The sequence below is a fragment of the Trichosurus vulpecula genome, chromosome 3 (assembly GCF_011100635.1).
Source record: "Trichosurus vulpecula isolate mTriVul1 chromosome 3, mTriVul1.pri, whole genome shotgun sequence".
Taxonomy (NCBI): domain Eukaryota; kingdom Metazoa; phylum Chordata; class Mammalia; order Diprotodontia; family Phalangeridae; genus Trichosurus; species Trichosurus vulpecula.
The window spans coordinates 369,733-390,239 of NC_050575.1; the positions used below are offsets into that span (position 1 = coordinate 369,733).

At 36.2% G+C, this 20,507-nt stretch overlaps 1 protein-coding gene across 9 annotated transcripts in view; it reads right to left on the reverse strand.

The window, feature by feature from the left end:
* LOC118843675 (ankyrin repeat and KH domain-containing protein 1) overlaps positions 1-20,507 on the reverse strand; it is a 119,253-nt gene that overhangs the window by 74,292 nt on the left and 24,454 nt on the right. For all 9 annotated transcript variants that reach the window (XM_036751419.1, XM_036751416.1, XM_036751418.1 and 6 more), the window contains exon 2: positions 15,485-15,638. In XM_036751419.1, the coding sequence (XP_036607314.1) occupies positions 15,485-15,638 (154 nt within the window). The remainder of the gene's footprint in view (positions 1-15,484; positions 15,639-20,507) is intronic.

Genomic DNA, 20,507 nt, shown 5'->3' on the forward strand with positions numbered 1-20,507 from the left:
TAAAATGTGATATGTAAACATCTTCTGGGCTACATGTAGCATCATCTATTCAACACTGACCTTCCTCTTTTACTTTATCCATCTTGTTTCATATTTTCTCCCAGTGTTTTCCATGGCTCCCAAAACTATCAAACCAACTTCTACTCTCTGACACTGAGAATACAGGTTAACAAATAAACAAGTGATTTTCACTGGAAATAGACTAACCTAACAGTTTATCTATGTTCTACTACTGGTCCTACCTTTTGATATTACCTTTAAAAAATCAACTATATACTATGCTGATGACATTCTTCCATCTTGGGAGATAGGAAAAAACTAAACTCTAAGCAACTGACATCCAACAATTCCCTAAGTCTGAAAAAAATCTACTCACCATTAAAATGCATATAAACATATCAGATTTAATCTAACCTTCATTTCACAGACCAGGAAAAATGCAGAGGTGTCATATGACCTGCTCAAGATCACCCAGACAGTAAATGGCAGAACCAGTCAGGACTGTAGTCCAGGCTCCCTAATTCCAAATCTAGTGCTTTTTTCACTGTACCACGAAATTATCACTTGGTATTTTGAACTTTGTATTTGTATTTTTCCCCCCACATCTTGCCTTGTATTAAACTTACTTGTCCAAATGTTTCCAGTACAAATGAGTCAAGTTCTGTAATACAAGGAAAATTAGGAACCCCTGAGTAACCCCTAGCTACTGACAAGCCCCCCCAGAAAGAATGGACTCAGATATCTTTGGCATTTAGCAAACCCCCTGGGACTCCATGACTCCACCAAGGAATCTCAATAGATAGGACCATCCCACTGAGAGATAACTTGACAGACCCTTCCTGGGAGATATCCCTGGGACTCTGGGACTCCACCAAGGAATGTAAATGAGATTATCCCACTAGTACGATAACCTGACTGAATCTTTTGATCAGCCAGGACCTTTGTTCCTCTTCCCCCCTACTCTGTACCCCCATATCCTATATAAGCCAAGCCATCACCCCAACACATTTGCCATTGATTTGTGGTGCTGTACCCCGATGGCCGCCGGCTAATAAATTCTCCACTTAAAACTTATACTCTGTGGTGTGTCTCGCTCACTTCTGGTACAACAGTTCCACTAAACTCACAATTATGTCTTAATCTTCTAGGAAATCCATAGAGAACCTACTATAAGACTTGTAGGTAGCACACAAAAAATAAAAAACATAATGAATGGGTGAATATAAGCCTTCTATTATCTTTAACATTAGTACTGCAGTTCTTGAAATAACAGTGCAAGTGATGAACTGAACCTAGTGTTAAAGACTGCAGAACCAGTTAGCAGGTGGCCACGAAAAATTTCCACTATCTAAACAGAGAGGGAAAACTGAAGACTAAATTGTCCTTGACTAATAAATAATGATGCCAATTTTTTTGATGTACCAGGCACAAACAATATTCAGTGTATCACTACAAAGTAGGTTTAGAAAGAGTGGCACCTATTTCTACGATCAAATTCCTGGTGACTTAGCCATGTTTTATATATAAAAAGAGATGAAGAGTAGATTGCACTAAATCCTACAACAGGCCAGACTACCTGAAATTTATTCAGTCCACCATGGACTGTGTGACTCACATAGGCATTTTTTCTGCTTATTCATAATCTCACAAGATTCGGGTAAGAAATGATACTCTAAATAGGTCCTATGGTAATTAAATGAAATTGACTATATTTTTATAAGAAAAAACTGTCTGATTACTGACATGTGAATTATTTCAAATTAGGGATATTTCCAAAACCACAATTGCTATCTTACTGTTTTAAATTAAAATCATTATTTCACAAAAGGTGTTAATTCCTTTACAGAAAAAAAAAGAAGAAAATTGATCCAATGCAGCTGTGGCAGGGATCTGCTGAGCGCTCATGGTTAAAATTTATCATAAACACTAAACTCAATTCAACAAATCCTGATTAAGCATTGACAACATGCAAGACAGTGTAGTAGGTATCGAGGATACAAGAACGATTATGAAACAGTCCCTCATTAAAGTGGCTGCCTTTCTACTGAGGGTGAAGGGTATGAAGGGAAGGCTGAGAGTATGAATAAAAGGAAGAAAGACTAGGGGATGCCATTCTGGTGTGTGGAACAAAGGAGAATCAATCCAGTATGTATTTTTAAGTACCTATTATGTGCTAAGTGCTAGAGATACCAAAAAAAAGGCTTTGAAAGCTAAACAAGAGTTTATGCTTGACCATAGAGGCAATGGGAAGCCACAGGAATTTGGGGTTTTGCAGGGTGACTGATCCATGCTTAAGGAAAATACTTTGATAGCTGAATAGAGGGTAGGACAAAGCAGAAACAACCTTGGGGCAGAAAACCATTTAGGAGGTCATTCTAATAGTTTAGGCAAGAGGTTATGAGGGCCAGAACTAAGGTGCTGACTGTGTAAATATGGAAAAGCAACTGGATATGAGAAATGTTTTGGAGAAAGGTCATGACAAATTTCCCCAGAAAGTAGGCATTAAGACCCTCTGATGAGACAAGAGATGATATAGGTGGAGAAAGGGAGGTTTGGAACAGCTGCAATAGGATGCGTGCTAGAAAGTAAAGGAAAAATAAAAAGAATTACCATATACCAGTGAGTATCAGTTGAATTAATGTGACAAATTTATAATTAGTAGAGTTATTTAACTTTGTCCAGCACCATTCCAAAGTAATCAAGGGGGAACAGAAAAGGTAGATATTAAGTCGGGATTTGGTATGGCAAAAGAGGAAAGAAGACAAGGTATTCAAGGGTAGACGACAGTGTATAAATAAACTGGATAATCACAGAATCTAAACTGTGAAGCAAAGTGAGGCCAGATAGAAGTTTTGAACTTGGAAGAGCAGTCATAGTTAGAACGAAGTATACACTTAGGAGGACTGAGGCAGAGGAGTGATGTAAGGACAGAAAATCAGAATTTCAGAGCTCTAGATCACGGAGGCAGCAATTACAGGTGATGGACAGATAGTTTGAACATTCAATCTCAACGGGTGCCTAAGATAGAGTGGAGATGTAGGTTATAGAAGTTGACTAGACTGATGAACTGGGAGACTGAAGTGTTCAAGGGCAGATGAAAGCTCTTCAAGTATGAGGGCAAGGGCTAAGGTGAGTAGCAAAAATATGAACCAGGGGTTGAACTCCCTGAGAATGAGTGAGAATGATCCAGGGAAGACATTCTTCATCTGTTTAGTGTCATGGACTCCTCTGGCAAGTCTAAAGAAGCCTATGGAGCCCTTTTCAGAATATCTGTAATTTACTCTTACTCATCCTAGCCTAGTGAATCCAGAGGCATGAGAAAAAGTGCATCTAGAAGGATGGTGAACAGGAATAAAGTATCTTCTGGAGAGAGCCAGGTTTCCCTGAGTACAAGGTAATGGAAAGATGAAGAAATAAAGGAGATCCAGCATGAAAGGGAGTCTGTTAATAACAGGAGGTTCAGAGGGCACAAAAGAACAAAAGGGCAGAGGAGGAAAAGTGTAGATGGGTAGGCCAGAGGTTGACAACAACATAGCGAGAAGCATGAAAAAGAAATATTAGGCAGTTCATCCACCATAACATGAGGGAAAGATACAAAGGTCTTGTGATGTTTGAGCACAGAGTACAGGGCAGTGGGTTTAAGTTTCCCTGACTGGGTATTCCAAAACAGAGAGAAATTCCAGAGACACTGGAAATGACTAAGAGTACAGAGGGAGCAGAGGTCTCAATACAGGCACTTAGGTCAATGAAAAATGTTCTAGTCTCCTAGTGAAGCTGAATTCAGGCTTTAAAACAGCCATTTAACCCCACCCCAAGACAGCGAGGAATAAGGCCCACCAAGCAAACATGAAACATCTCAGAGACTTCATAATCACAGGCCCGCAGGTACCTTAGGTTTCCTGAGACACAAGATCTGTGATATGCATAAATCCCTTTTGAAGGAATCCTTTTACTATGTCATATACCTCGAAGGTTTGGCAGTTGTGAATTATTTCAATCCCCTTCGATGACTGTCCTCTATTGCCTCAGGCTCCCTAAGGACCAGTATCTCTTACAATTCTGAGATCCCAGCAGTGGCAGATGAGTAGATGTAGTGTTTAGGCCATTGAATGTTAGACTAAATTCACACAGCATTCTCCACAGACAAATGGTCAAACCACATGAATGGGCAGTTCTCAAAAACAGAAATAAAAGCTATCAACAGCCATATAGGAAAAAATGCTCTATATTACTAACAAAAAGAACTAAGTACATCAAATTTTGAAATAAAAATAATTTTACTTTGAAATGAAAAATTGTATCCTACTATATCTTATTTGCTTTGCAGATAAAAAAAATATTTCAACTGATAAAGCTTGGTGTTTTGTGGTATTGTTAAATTCTAGTCTTTCTAGTGTTAAAACAACTCTGATCTTCTACCTCAAGTAGCCAGCCATGTTAATGCCCTGCTGAATAGACAAGCAAATCAGCTTTGAAAATAACATTTTTAATTTTATTATACAATTAAAGAGAAAAGTAAGCTGTGTGTAATATAGACTCACAGCTTTACATACAATCTTCTTTTTCTATTCTATGTTGTATATGGAAATGAGCATCTTATTTGGTGTTTGCTAAGTCCAGAATTCTTTAAAAAAAAATTTTAAAACCTAAGGTACTGTTGTCCATGGAGTTGTGAATTAGTTCTGCCATTCAGGAATGCAATTTGGAATTACACTCAAAGTCATCATAACCTATGAGTGCCTTGTGGCCTGGCAATGGGCCTACGTATACCTCAGAGATCAAATAAAGAGGAAAAGTACCTATGTGTACAGAAATATTCACAGTAGCACTTTCTGGTATACCAAAGAACTGAAAAATTAAGGAAGTATCTCTTAAGTGGGGAATAGCTGAACAAATTATGGTTTATGAATGTGATAGAATATTGCTGTGAAATAAGAAATAATGAAAAGGAGAGATTCAAAGAAACCTGGTAGGACTTACATAACCTTATGAAATGATCAGAAACAGGAAGGCAATTTATATAATGACTACAACACTGTAAAAGAAAACAACCTTGCAAGATTTAAGAATTCTGATCAACGTGATGATCTGCCATAATTACAGAAGACTGATGATGAAACATTCTTCTCACTCACTGTCAGAGAGATGATGGACTAGAGGTGCAGAACGAGACATATACTTTTAAACACTGTCAATGTCTGCATTTATTTTGCTTGACTATGCTTATTTGTTTCAAGGGAGGGCTTTTTTTTTTTTTGGCAGAGGAAAGGACAGATAGTGACAATGATGCCAAAAAAAGAAAGCAAAAACAGAGCATCAATTAAACATTTAAGAAATATAAAAGAAAATACAAAGACTCAAAAGAGAACAGAATGAAGTTTAGGGGGAGACAGATAAGTACATGAGCTTTGGAATTAATTTGTTACATACTTTTTAAAAAACTCAAGGTATACATAATAGAGATTTGTGGTTTTATATACAATCTTTTTCTTCACATATATGGAAATATTCATTTGTTGATGTGTAGCAAAAGTTCATAATAAAAAGTAAAAGTTAAAAAAAAAAAACACCACTCAGCACTAGCCCTTTAGCCTCATCCCAAGGTAGAGGGGCAAGACACATTCAGAAGATTTCCCATACACATGGAGCTGACCTCCCAATCTGCATGAAGAAGCACAAGTCCCCCAGTACTTTTGAATCTTGGGTCTCAGGATCAGTGATGGATGGGAGTTCCCTCTGGAACAAGTCCTCTACTGCCCCGGTGTCCTGAGGATTGGGGTCTGTGATGAATGTGAGCTCCCTTCAGAGTGAGTCCTCTACAGGCCTTCTCACTAAGAAATACCAATATCCCTCTTCTTTTAGCCACATAGCTTTTTAAACTACTTTTATGTACTTATCATAAAACAAATGTGCGTTATACTTACATATGCATGTATGTCTGTGTGTATACACATATGCATATTATATATTGCCTTCCAAAATGGATGGAATAAATGCACACACACACATATTTTAATATATTTATCTTATTTTCTAATAGGCTATAAGCTCCTGCAAGGACAGTATCTTATTTCATGATCATATCTCCATCACCTATCTCCATAATAGTAGGCATTTAAGCAAGCCCTAAACTATTTTTTTTATTATCTATGAAGAGGCTTTGCTTAAGGCTTTTCAAACTTCTCTCCTACCGCCATGTTCCTTCTTTACCAAAAGTAACTGATATGCTTGATGTTTTAGAAAAACTTGACCTTCTACTATTCAAACCTGGGATTTCCAACCAATGTGTACAAACAATTCCATCTGACCTTTCATCTCCAAAACTGCTCTTAGCCATTAGACATCAGACTTAGCCATCTCATTTATTGTCTTTTATCTAGGTCTGTTTGTAATGGCTTCATTACTTTTAAAGGAACTGATACACTCCTTGCACACAGCACTCGATGCTGCTGACAAAAACTAGCTGGCTGATCAAAACAGTACATAGCAGGCACCTCGAAAAATGTTAGTTGAATGAATATGGTTTTGATTTTAAATATTTAATGAATTTCCATCTATCTTCAACAAAACTTATCCACTGTACCCATAAAGTTATTGTTTTGTCACCTGTAACTAGTCATTTTTCATCTCTCACTTTTATCTAATTAATGTGGTCCTCTCAAATTACCTAAGGATGGCCAAGACAGGAAATTTCTATAAAACAACGTTCCTTCCACAGCCTTTGCCTTGCTACTTCTTCAAGATCCCTCTATTCATCACTAAACTATTTTCTTACAGGTAAAAAAGGGACAATTTTGGACGGTTAGTTGATATTTTATTTCCCTGATAGTCCTCTGATGCCTCAACATGATTTGGAGGTGACTCTGGATACCTGAAGAATATTCCAGGAGAGCGCACACACTCTCTCTCTCTCTCTCTCTCTCTCTCTCTCTCTCTCTCTCTCTCTCTCTCTCTCTCTCTCTCTCTCAAACTAGAAAGGCCCTGAGTATAATCCCAGCACTGAACTACATCAAGAGACTAGACAAAGTAAAGATGTTCATCACAAGTAGGCTGGGACTATATGACAGGAATTTTTTGGCCATGGCAACCCATGAAACAATGAAAAATAAAGAAATGAACTTTCAATCCTATGCAATCCCTGTTCACTCTACAGTGCTGTGGCAGAGAACACTAAGATTCACAGCTTTTGACTCACCTAAAAAGATTAATTTAACTCTAGGTAATTTAAATATGAGACTATTCAACGACCAATGAATTAAGTTGAGATACTACTGGAAGAGCGGAACAACATCAACATTAACATGTTTAGAATATCAACATTGATATTCTCACTACAAATGAAAGAAGAAGGGATAAGGAAGTAGAAGCTAAAAAGGAAGGATGGCTCACAGGTTCTGCTTGGAAAAGCACATAAAGCAGTTGGCAGAGTTGTCTTCATCATGCATCCAAAGGCAATAAACATCACTCATGGAATATGGTTATCTCACTCTGCAGTGTATATGATGAACATAAACAATAATGACCGTTATAAAAATCGTTGCAGCTTATAGGTAAACCACTGTTGAAAAGGCCAAGTAAAAGAGAAATGCAACAAAAATTTGCCAAGATCCACGAGATCAAGTTAGAATATATCTTCAAACTTAGATGACATGAATGCAAAGATGACCAGAGGGAAGGGGTGTAGTTTGAGATCATGAAATGAAAGAAACCAAAAGCAGGTGAACTCAGAAGCCTGGTGCCCACACAATACTGAATGCTTTCTTCCAGACGTGGCAAACACTGAATAATAAGACACACAAAAAAAGAAACTGACTACATTTTAATATACAGAAAAAGACTGGTTGCTTGCTCATTGAGTAGTTACTGAATTATTCCAATGAACTATGTGTAATCAACTAAAGCAAATGTCAAAAACAATAATAAATTTTGAAGCTCAAAAATGAAAAGACACACTACAATTAGGACAGTTCAAATTTGGCCTATTCAAAGCAGGTGGTGATTTTTTTCAAAAATGGGAAATGAACAAAGGTAAAATCTAAGATTTATTGTTACCTTTTCCTACAGAAGTTTAACCACTGTAGAACAGTAACCACAAAGGTGACCAAAAGAACCAAGGAACCTCTGTAACCAACAAATATCTGACCTCACTACCAAGCAGAAATTAGTAAAGATTCATTACACAGCACAGGATCATGGGAGACTATGAGCAGTATCACCTCACAAAACAAGGAAAAGTAATGAAGTGAAAAATTTAAGTCTGTAGAAAGTTTAGTGTGAACCAGGTTATCTCAAAAGCTCCTAAACAAAATTGAAGGGAGGATAACAGAAAAGGGAACAGTCTATTCTCATTGTGCGCAGCAGAATCAACACATTTGGAAATAATGACTTACTAAACACTTGAGAAACTGGAAATGACATTTAGATAAAGTACTTAAAGTAGCTAGACTAGACTAAGTACAAATCAAATCTCTGTTGTATGAAACATAATTCTGAAGGCATTGGGGAATCAATTTTCAAGACCTCAAAAGAAGAAAATACCAAATGACTGGAGTGAGGGGAGAATGACTATATTACTAGCCAAAAAAGTAAATGAGGATGTCAGTAACTATCAATCCATAGGTATATTTTCTAATCTCCAGAAGATCTTTAAGAGAATGATCTACACATATGTTAAAGGCATCCTTGATGCAAATATGAGAAGAGAATAAATATGCTTTCACAAACCATTTTCTATAGTGGACTATGTCTTCACAGTCACTAAATTGAAGGAAAGGTATAGAAAACGTAAGATTCCATGGTGTTTAAGATTTTTTAAAAAAGTATTTGAACCTGTAAGGCAAAATGCATTCAATGCCTTCCTCCAACAAAGTATCTTCCACATAGCTATGTGGCACCGTGGATAAAATACTGGGCCCAAAGGCAGGGAAATCTGAGTTCAAAGCTGGCCTCAGCCACTTACCATCTGTGCAACCCCTTGGCAAGTCACTTAACCTCTGTCTCAGTTTCCTCAACTGTAAGATGGGGATAATATATAGCACCTACTTCACAGGGTTGTTGTGAAGAGCAAATGAGATAATATTTGCCAAGGATTTAGCACAGTGCTTCATAAATGCTAGTTTCCTTCCTTTCTTTCCAATTCATAGGCTAAAAGACAGCTTGGCAGAGTGGACAAAGCACTGGACTTGGAGCTAGGAAAACATGGGGTCAAACTCCACTGGTGACACTAGCTTTGCCACCATGGCCAATTCAACAAGCTCTCAGACTAAGCTTGAGAATAATAACAGATGTGGCTGCAACTTCCAGGGTTGTGTCAGACTCAAATGAAATTATGTACATAAAATACTTTTCAAATCTGAAATTATCATAGATCACTTTTGTTATCATACAAGATTCCTTGGTAGGTATAACCAGAGGAAACTTTGTTCAACGACCATTTGTCCTATTGAGTGAGGCACATAACAAGGGGATACATGCTCACGAAAGATGTTTTTCACTATCATAGAGGATATTCTCCACTATTTTCAATGGTATGGTCCTCCAGATACTACTATTTGCATAAAACTCTGTTATATCAGGGCCCAGAATACTACTACGGATAATCTTCAACAAAATCCCTAAGATGAAGAAATGGGCCTAATAATCTATTCAGAAATGCCCAAGGGATGAAAAAATACCTATTGTCCAGACATGCAATTAGATGAACAAACAATAAGTCAGTTCATTAGTATAACTCTTAGACAGGCACTGCAAATGGACAATGAGTTGGGTCCAGAACTGAACAAAAAGAAAAGAACAGATTACATTTGCAAAAAATACACAGTGCTTTCTTTCAATGCACTCAAGATTCTCCTTGACCAAAAAATAATTAAAATAAACACCTCTTTTTCTCTATGATGCTGTCAAATCAAAGTAAAATCAAGTAAAACCAAGGTCACTTGTACACAAGAAGTAGTATAAAAGGTCATCCAGGAAATGTATGATGAGAAAAGAAGGTGGGATGGTCATGTATCAAGATCAAGGAATTAAAGACGGATAGCCCAAATGGCTGTAATAGTACCCAGAATATGTTAAAGACCTAGAGGGAAGGCCTCTTGCCCCCACATTGGGTAGATCCTCTCAGCAGAATTTATTTCCATAAATAACATGGACAAGAACTGAACAGGATGAGAAGGCATGGATGGGTTGTAATCTGCATCCTTAAATAAAATACCCACATCAATAAGATCCATTGAAGTAATGAAGTATTAATAGTTGGCATTCTAAATATTGGTGCTAACTGCCTTGGCAATGACATTTTTCAACATTTTATCTTCTCTGCATCTAAGTTCAGTATCTGCCACAATTTTAAAAGTAGATATTTCCAAACTTTAATTTTCAAGACAGTTTTCATTATCAAATGATTCTGTATATGTGGAGAAGGAGTAATTGTCTTGAATTAAGTATAACTCCTTATGGATTTTTAAAATTGTTTGTATTTCAAAGTATAAGGTTATATTATTCTTAAATGAAATCTAAGCTGAAAGGCTACATCTAACTATCCATAAGATTATTTAAGGAGACTACAAATACTTGATTACCAAAACTTTTCAAATGGAAGAAGGCACTAGACTAGATACAGGTTCTTCTCAGCTCTAGATCTATAATGCTATGAATTTTTGAGGTGAATTTTACAATGGCATAATTGTTTGAATGTAGAGTTAAGATGTCTCTTCTCATAGTGCCTGCTGACATACTTCAATACTTCAAAAGATACATGATTCTATTAGTGTGGGTGGAATTCCCTCTGCCTATACATATTGCAACCCCTCCATACCTTAATAGACTGTTTCATGAATTGCTGTAGCCAAAAAATTCATCACCTGGTGTCCAACCTTCTGGTGATGAGCCTCTTCGAACTTAGCTAGGTTGGTCCATGGATGACAGATATAGAGTCCATTCAAAGGGCCCATACTTGAAGCCTTTCCAGCCTGGTAGGACCTGCCGGAGCTTGCGCTCTGCTAGCATAACCTTCAAGAACCCAGGGTCACCTGTAGGCCACAATGAGGCATCGGAGTAGGACTTTAGTGGAGACCTGCTGACAAAAGTGACATACTTATGACACGTTCCTATATGGCTTCTAAAAAACTCCCCAAGATTCTGCTTAATATCCTGAATAAGAAACAAATCAACACATAAGTGAGCACATCCACTAAATGATCTCATGAGTTCTGGCCTTTGCATCAAAATAGGACAGCAGCACCTCTCACTAAAAGGTGAATTATGAAGGTATTTTTCTAGCCCAAATCTGAGACTATGAGCAAAGTAGGAAAAGCACAAGGTTTTTGGTTCTCTGGATTCAGTATGAGATGAATTAGATCCCCATTTCCACCCTAGAGAAGACCTGAATCAGTAGGGTCAACCCCAAAGCTGATCTAGCTTCCTAGAAACCTTCCAGACAGGTATAAGTGCTCCCAAAAATTGTAATTGTCTGTCCCTAGTCTAGATTTCCATCACTGGAGTTCAGCCAAAACCTGATCTACTTTCCTGGATAGGCTCTGTAAACCCTGCCTCCCCCCCCACCCCACAAATAAATAAAATCAAATGATTATATATCAAAGGAAAGGTAAATGTTTCCAAGCACAAAGTACCATCGTGCAAAGTCACCTACTTCTCAAGAGGATTCAGCATCAACTTGACAAAAGAAAAACTTGGGCAAAAAAACATGACTAGGTCAGAAACATTTTCCTACATTATCCATAACAGTGTATGTGCTCATGACAATGTTATTATCTAGGTTTACTCCATGAGATGGCCTTTTGGTAAAAATGCCTTGGTATAGTGGTCTTTTTAAAACCTCCATAATTAAATCTATTTTAAACAGGATTCAAGAATGATCTTCATGTTGAAATTTGTTCTGTAAGGAATATTTAAACAATATATCAGCAGACAAAATGGAAAGCACTAAACTTTTTTCTCTATTTTTAAACTTTTTTCTGTACTGGAAGAGGAGTCACCATTCTGATGGTTTCAATCACTTTGAAGAAGTAATTACTCTTTACTTTTGGTGGGATACAGCTACTAGATTTATTAATAGTAATAATTTTTAGCTAGATCCCATCTTATAGTCAGTGTTTCAAAATCATTCTAGAAAAAGATGAAGTTTTCTGTGCTTCACCTTTATTCTCGACTAAAGTGACAAAGTAGGAATTAAGCTATTTCACTTACAGTTTTAGCTCATTTGTTATAGTAGATCTAAAGTAAATAGTCATCACAAAATCTTTTCTATTTAAATTTTTTTAACTAAGCTTCAAACTGCAAGTATGGTAATAAGTCAAATTCAAATGCTCTATTCAGACTAGTTTTAAAGATCTAATTTAGAGCCATCCACTAATTCGTCAGAGAAACCACAATCAGAAAATCAATCTTGCTACAATCTTACCTGTGCTTTTCCATAATAGTATAAAGTTTATGGATAAATGAGATCCTAAACAAATGTACATTTTAATATCAACTGATTTCCTATAATCTTATGAAAATACTTCTAAATTTTGCCCCTTTATTCCTTACTTACATTTCATCATTATTTGGCCAAGCCAAGCACTGTGCTATTTATCAGCATTTTGATGTTTATAAAGCCCCCTTTTCACAAGGACCCTGTGCAGTAAATCATACAAATATTACCACTATTTGAAAGATGTAGGGACCGAAACACAAAAAGTTTAAGCTACCTGCTCAGTCACACCACTATTAAATTCTGGAGCTGAGAGTTGAACTCAGTTCTCCTGAGAAGTCTAGTACTCTTTCCACTACCATCGCACACTGGAAAACCAAGGAATTTTCCTTTTCCTCTTCTGACACATAATATTTCATAATACATAATAACCAAGGTCTAATGTAAAATTGTAAAATCTTTTTGAAAGTAGTTTCCAGTGAATTGTCCATTTTAAAAAGTTGTTCCTATGCAACTCCCCACTATAAGGTCATTTTACCTAACAGCTTTTTTTCATGGAACTAAAGACATTAGGTGGGGTATACCTAGATGCTTCTAGAGGCGCTTTAAAAAAATAATAAACTATAAAATTTCCTTCTCTTATACATCATATTCTTTCTTTAAAAAAATAAAATAAAATATATGAATGAGACTATTATGCGTATAGGGCATAAAAGACTTTAACTTTTACTTGAATGGTTAACCTCTAAAGAAAGCTTGTTTTTTTAATTTGATGGAAGCTTCTTACAGGAAATAATCAAGAAAAATTGTTAAAATACAATTAAAACTGATAAGTGTGCATTGTCTTTATGAAGCAGGCTTTATACATTTAACATATTTTTATTTTTGCCTTGCCTCATTTTCAGGGTTCTGGGGCTTTTTGGTAGTTTACAAAGCCCTGTGCATTTTTTTATGGCTTATAATAAACTTGACATTAACAAAAAAAAAATTCTACTTGCTTTATAACTATATGCATTTGAAAAAATGAATTTTAACATGTGACATAAACAACATTTTGTTGGAAATCTCTCTTTGGATCTAAATAAGCTTTTGTCATCTGTCCATCCATTTCTGTACACTTTCATCTTATATCATCATAATTAGCATGTAATCTGTTCTTCTGGTCTGATTTCTATACTCTATATTATTTCATAAGGTCCTTCTAGATTTCTTTATATTCCTCGCAGTACTAATTTACTAACAAAGTTATACTACTCTATTACACTAACATAACAATGTATTTAGCTATTTCCATATTCCTATTATTTTTGCTATTATTCAGTTGTGTCCCAACTCTTTGTGACCTCATTTGGAGTTTTCTTGGCAGAGATACTGCAGTGGTTTGCCATTTCCTTTTCCAGCTCATTGTACAGATGAGGAAACTGAGACAAACAGGGCAAAGTGACTTACTCAGGGTCATGTAGCTACCAAGTATCTGAGTCCAGATTTGAACTCACAAACAAGTTTTCCTGACTCCAGATCCAGGACTCTATTCATTGAGCTACCTAGCTGCCCAATTACTATTAGTGTATACATGTGATCACACTCGCACGCACACACACACACACACACACACAGTTTTTTCACATTGACAAAGTGCTGAGATAAATATATTTGAACAGACACTTTTTTCTTCTTTTTTAAAGAACATTCTAAGGCTACATTCCTGACAGTGGGATGAATTACTGTTATTTTTTGTAATGTTTATGGAGTGCTGCTAGATTGCTTGTTAAAAAAAAAACTCAGGTTACAATTTCATCCAAAATGTATGAGTAGGGCATTATCCCCCAATATGCCAGCAATTAATTTTATTTTTTTCAAAAGATAATTTAATTGGCATGAGGTGATACTTTCAAGGCTGTTTCAATTTTCATTTATTTATTGTCAAGGATGATATTTCTTCACATGATTTTTTAAAAAAGGACCACTTGTTCCCCTTTTTTAAATTTGCGTTCCTATCCTTTAATCAGATATGCACTGGAGACTAGGTCTTTGACTACTTCATGTATTTCCTTCTAAAAATTGAGAGGTTTTTTTCATACAATGTTATTTTCCATCACATGGAAAGGTTTTCTTTTTAAATAATCAAGCCCATTTATCTTGTCCTCAATAATTTCTTCCATTTAATAGATACTTACCTTCCCTCCATAAGTGATAAAGATATGCTATTCTATTTTCTTCTATTTTTGTTACAGGTTTTAAAACAGAGTCTATAAGCCATGTAGATTTTACTCTGGTGTATGTGAGCTATGAGAATAAATCTATTTTCTATCATAGTGCTAACCAGTTTTCTCAATATTTATTAAAAGATTAATCCTTTTCCCATCTTTTATTTTTATAGGTTGAGCAAACATTAGTCTTTTGTATATTTTGATCCCATGCTTGAAATCTCTATTCTGTTCCATGGGTTTGTCTGTCTCTCCCTTTTTTTTAATATCAGATGATTTTGATATTTATTCTGTAATGTTTTAAAAGTCTGAAGATACACGTCTACTCTTGTTGACTTTTATCTCAAACTTTGTGTTCCTAGATATTTTCATCCATTTATTTTTAAAAATATTTTATGCTTATTTAGCATCACTTATAGATATACCAAAAATTTTGGCTTATTTTATGTTGATTAATTCATTATACGGGAAATATAATTTATCATGATCAAACATAAATACATATGGGATTCTATAGATCAAAATCAAGGATTCTCAAATTTAATGAGAATTGTCTTCCACATTATTTTTATTTTGTGAAGTGTTGAGAGCAAAGGAGTTTGCCATTAGTATAATAGCACTTTATACTATTACAAAAAAATAGTCACTAATTGAAATTTAAGGTATTCAAGTTTCATAGTGCCTTTCATTTTTTAAACTTGGAACTTTCTGCGTTCAAGTTAAAAAATGTGAACATATTCTTAATAACTAAAAGTTTAATCAATTCTGTATAGACACCTAACAGTTTATATGTACGTAAAGTGAAAAAACACTTGGCAAGGATAACATGAGAATGCAAATAAAGTACCTGCTGCTTCCAACAATGCTTCTAATCTTGCTTGCGTCTCCGGATCCACTGTGCGTAAATCTGTTCCTTCTGCTGCACTCGATAAGAATAACTCTGATGTTGTTTTAAGCACTGGGTTATCCAGATCTTCTTGGTCCAAAATAAATGACTCAACCTGTTTGAGAATTAAAGTGAGCTCCATTAAACAGATTTTATAAAAGCTATAGTATATCTCTAAAATTACTGTCTGATAAATTTCCTGTTAAACTTGAGTTTAAAAGAGGTGTATGTTTGTGTCTGTGTATGAAAGAGAGACAAAGAGAGAAAAATAGGCGTACTACAGACTCACGGGGATAGAAAAAAATAAAACCAAATTTATTTTAATTTGTCTTCAGTTAGAGGTTAGTGAAAATAAGTATGCAATTCCCCCACACACAAAGTCACAGAGATCCCCTATAATCTATACAGGGACCCCTGGGGGTGGGGTGTCCATGTATCCCAAGTTAAAAACCCCTTGCCTAAGACCTTTATGGACATGACATCATTATACTTAAGGAAATTTAACAAATAACCCTCACGGATTCATAAACTGTAATAAATTCAATGGGCATTTTCTTCAAGAAAAATGTAAATCAGTAGGAATTTAAGTCACTAGTTGAATTGGGTAATTTGATTGCCTCTATAACTAGAAAACATGTACATTTATTTTAGTATAAAAGCCATTGTCCTATTTTAATAAATTATATAAGCTGTACTATTTGTGTATACAAGTTATACATCACAGATTTTATAATCTATTCTGTTTTAAACCACTGATATAAAAAAGGTCCAAGCTTTCTCTAAAAACAGCAAGCTACCTGATATTTCCCCATTTCCTGGTAAAACTGATTAGATGTCGTTAAGCTTTGATTTTAATCCCTTCCTTATTATAAGAGTTAATAATGGAATGTCCAGTAGAAAGTCAAGTGTCATATATGTCCTCCAAATGTATTGTACTATGCAAAATCGAGCAATAAAACCACAGGGCTTATGGGGAAAATGGGTTAGGAGCACAATGCTTAAAATGTCCTCAACAACACATTTAAAAAAGATAAGAACCTAATAAATAACAGTAGTGCAGTTTTAAACACATTAAATAGTTATGAAATACATAGTGGCCGAGTCCTTGGCCTCCATCTACAGCCTTGGGTTGCTGCTCTGCCTACATCCTCATATTACCGTGCCACGCCCCCCCCACACACACACTCTCCCGCCAAGAAAGCTGGGCAAGCGGCAACTCTGACCCTAGGTCCAGGGAAAGGGGGAGAGGGATCTGGACCAGCACTCCTCTGCCCACAGTTACAACTGAACCATTTTTCCGGGCATTTTCTCAAGCTGTCTCCCATGCCTGTAATGCTCTCCCTCCTCCACCTCAACTACTGATCTCTCTGTAAGTCTCAACTAAAACTGCACCTTCTACACGAAGTCTTCCTTAACACTTCTTAATTCCAGCGCTTTGTCTTGCTTAACACAATGCCTGGCACATAGCAGATGCTTAATAATTTTTTTTTTTTGGTTTTTTAGAGGGGGGAAGGCAGGGCAATTGGGGTCAAGTGAGTTGCCCAAGGTCACACAGCTAGTAAGTGTGTCAAGTGTCTGAGGTCGGATTTGAACTCAAAGCCTCCTGACTCTAGGGCTGGTGCTCTACTCACTGCACCACCCAGCTGCCCCCTTAATAAATATTTATTGAATTGAATTGACTATATGGCATTTCGCCTTGATAAAGGCCCTAAAGTTTGTTTGTGGAAGTAGGAGATGGAAGGGTAGCAGCTTGTGTGTTATTGCAAAGTGGTACTGTTTTCTGCATAAGACATCTTGCACAACTCAAAAATTGCATTATGCTAAAAAAAAAAATTCCCTAATATATAAATTCCATTGGAAGAAATTAATATTTTACAAAGAAGCATTATAACAGTACTAACTGTACCTATAAAATACAGGTGACAAGCAGTCTGACTGGCATCTTCCCTCTGATCTGCCCTATTGGTGGAAATCAACAAGCATTTATTTAAGCACTTAATACATTCCAGAATAAGGGAGGGAAGATGCCAGTCAATTAAACTGCTTGTCACCCATATTTTATCTAAGTACTCTGTTCCAGAAGGCAGCTAGGTGACACAGTGGATAAAGTCCCAGGCCTGGAATCAGGAAGACTCATCTTCCCAAGTTCAAATCTGGCCTCAGATACTTACTAGCTATGTGACCCTGGGCAGGTCACTTAACCCTGCTTGCCTCAGTTTCCTCATCTATAAGATGAGCTGGAAAAGAAAAGGGATAACCACTCTAGGATCTTTGGAAAGAAAAGCCCAAATTCGACCTCAAAGAATTACATACAACTCAAAAAATAACATGCTCCAGAAACTGAGCTAAGTAAAAATACTCCCTGCCCTCAAAAAGACAACAAGAAAATAAATAAGTATATACCAGATGCATATAGAGTAGACAGAAGTTAACCTGAGAGGGAAAGGCTCTAGCCTCTGGGGAGGGAAAGGGGGAGAATGCTTCCTGGAGAAGGTGCTATTTAAGCTGAGTCTTGGAGAAACAAATTCTAAGAGGTGAAGGTGAGAAGACAGAGCATTACAGGTATACTGACAGCCAATGCAAAGGCAAGGAGATAAATATGAAGTATTATGTGCAAGGAAGTTGGCCAGTATGGCTGCAGTATGTAGAGAGAAGTAAAATCAAAGTAAAGAATGAATGTTCAGGTTGTGAGGAACTTAAAAAGACAAACAGCAAAACCAAAGTGGGATAAGAACAGTTATGATCTACAATCCACAACCTGTGCTTTGGATAAGTCCAAAATTAATTATTTCTCTTCTTCCAAACACCACAATTTTTACTTCAATGGCCTATAAGAAATTGCATCTGTTCTATATGTTAATTTATGATTTATAATGCATACCAAATGGTTGCTAGTCCTACCACAAAAAGAGAGATTCCCACAAAAGATGGTAAACACCAAACAGTCTAGAAATTGCCTACCTCTGAACCAGCCGCGAAGAACAACTATTTTATATAACCAATCTCTAACTTCAAAACTACTGAAATTAAACCATATACTATGATGCAATGTTATTTCTTTACAAAGAGAACTTCATTTTGGATCTGGGCCAGTAGGATAAATGTAGCTTACCAACTGTCAAAATGACCTTGCACAGCAACTTCTTGCACAACAAAGAGCTTGTTACAAACACAGAAAGGGAGTTAGGCATCTCCTGGCAGACTTACCTGTCAGTTTTGAGGGTAGACTGAACAGTATTTCAAACAAACTAAATAAAATTGGGTATCAACTTTCTCATTACTACTAAAGATTGTATTTAGATGAAATTCTCATTTTAAACAAAAAAGCAAACAGATGTACTATTTGGCATCTTATTGGAATTTAAACACAGATTAAATAGCAGAATGAAAAAGTTAAGGTTACGTTTCTATAGAATGTGAGCATCTTAAAGGAAGGGTATATTTTTCATTTCTGTCCTTGAATTCCAACTAATAATAGTAGTAATAGATGATACCCATAAAGCACATTCAAGTTTGAAAAGTGCTTTACAATTTCAGTTGATTCTCAAAATAACCTTAAAAAGTAGTTACTAAGAGGCATTATCCCTAAATACTTATTGATGGAATCCTAATTAAATTCAACTTGATAATCACTACATGTCATAGCATTGGACAAAGTCCTGCTAGGGTATACAAATAATAGTAGTTGATGTTTATATAGCACTTTAAAGTATTTACACTTTACAGTAACGCACTTAGATGATCTCATTTGGCTTTTACAACAACCCTAAGAAGTAGGTACTAATAGGTATTCCTATTTTAGAGACAAGAAATTGCAATTCAAAATGACTTGCCCATGGTCACACATTGTATAAAATGTTAGAGGCTGCATTTGAACCCATATCTCCTGACAAGTCCAGTACTCTTGTTATCATATCTCCCTAAGCCTCTTACATACACATTCATACAAATATTACATGGTCACATGTCCTCTGTCATTAGGGAGCTTACAATCTAACAGCGATAATATAACCACACAAATAGATATGAGGCAGGATATAAATGATGCCATGAGTACCAAAGCACAATATGAATTCAAAGGAAGAAGCAACCACTTCAAGTTAGGGTATCCAATGTGTTTCACTTAAGCATAGTGCCTAGAACACAGTAAACACTTTATAAATGCTTCCTCCTTTCTCTCTCTCTTCCTCTATTTCTTTCTTCCTTTTTCTGTAACAAATGCTCCCAACAAACATTCTACAAATTCCAGCAGACAGAATAACATGAACACAGAAATATGTTCAGGGAACAGAAAATGGTTCCAAATGGCTGATAAAGTAAGAAACTATAAGGAAGTAGGACATAAACTGGGGCTGGGACATCAAAAGTTGGGCTGCTTACATTTTAAATGGTAGGTAACAAAGAACAACTAAAAGTTATTGTTAAGGGGAATGAAAAGATCAAAACTTTGCTTGAAAAAGATATTGGCAGGCAGCAAAGACTAGTAGAAAGTGGACTATATTTGGAGTCGGAGAACCTCAGTTCAAATCTGGGTTACTTTGGGCAAGTCACTCAACCTCTTTGAACCTCAGTTTCCTCATATGCCATGTTGGGAGTGGACAGGGAAAGGGTTAGTAGGATATTTTTAAAGGTCCTTCAAGCTCTAGATCTATACTAGCAACAGGATGTGAGACAGATTAGAAAAGGAAGGCATTGATATTGGGAAATTGGGGAAACTAATTAGGAAAATATTCTAAGAGGAAACAAGGACTAAACCAGGGTGATAGCAGTTATTGAAAAGGAATGGATACAGGATACACTGTAAAGGTGAAACGGGCTGGGTCTGGCAACTACTAGGATAATGGTAACAACATCTAACATACAGGACTTTAAGATTTGTAAACTTTTCCCCAATTGAGAAATGGTCAAAGGATACGAACAGGCAGTTTTCAGAGGAAGAAATTAAAGATACCTATAAGGCATATGAAAAAATGCTCGAAATCAC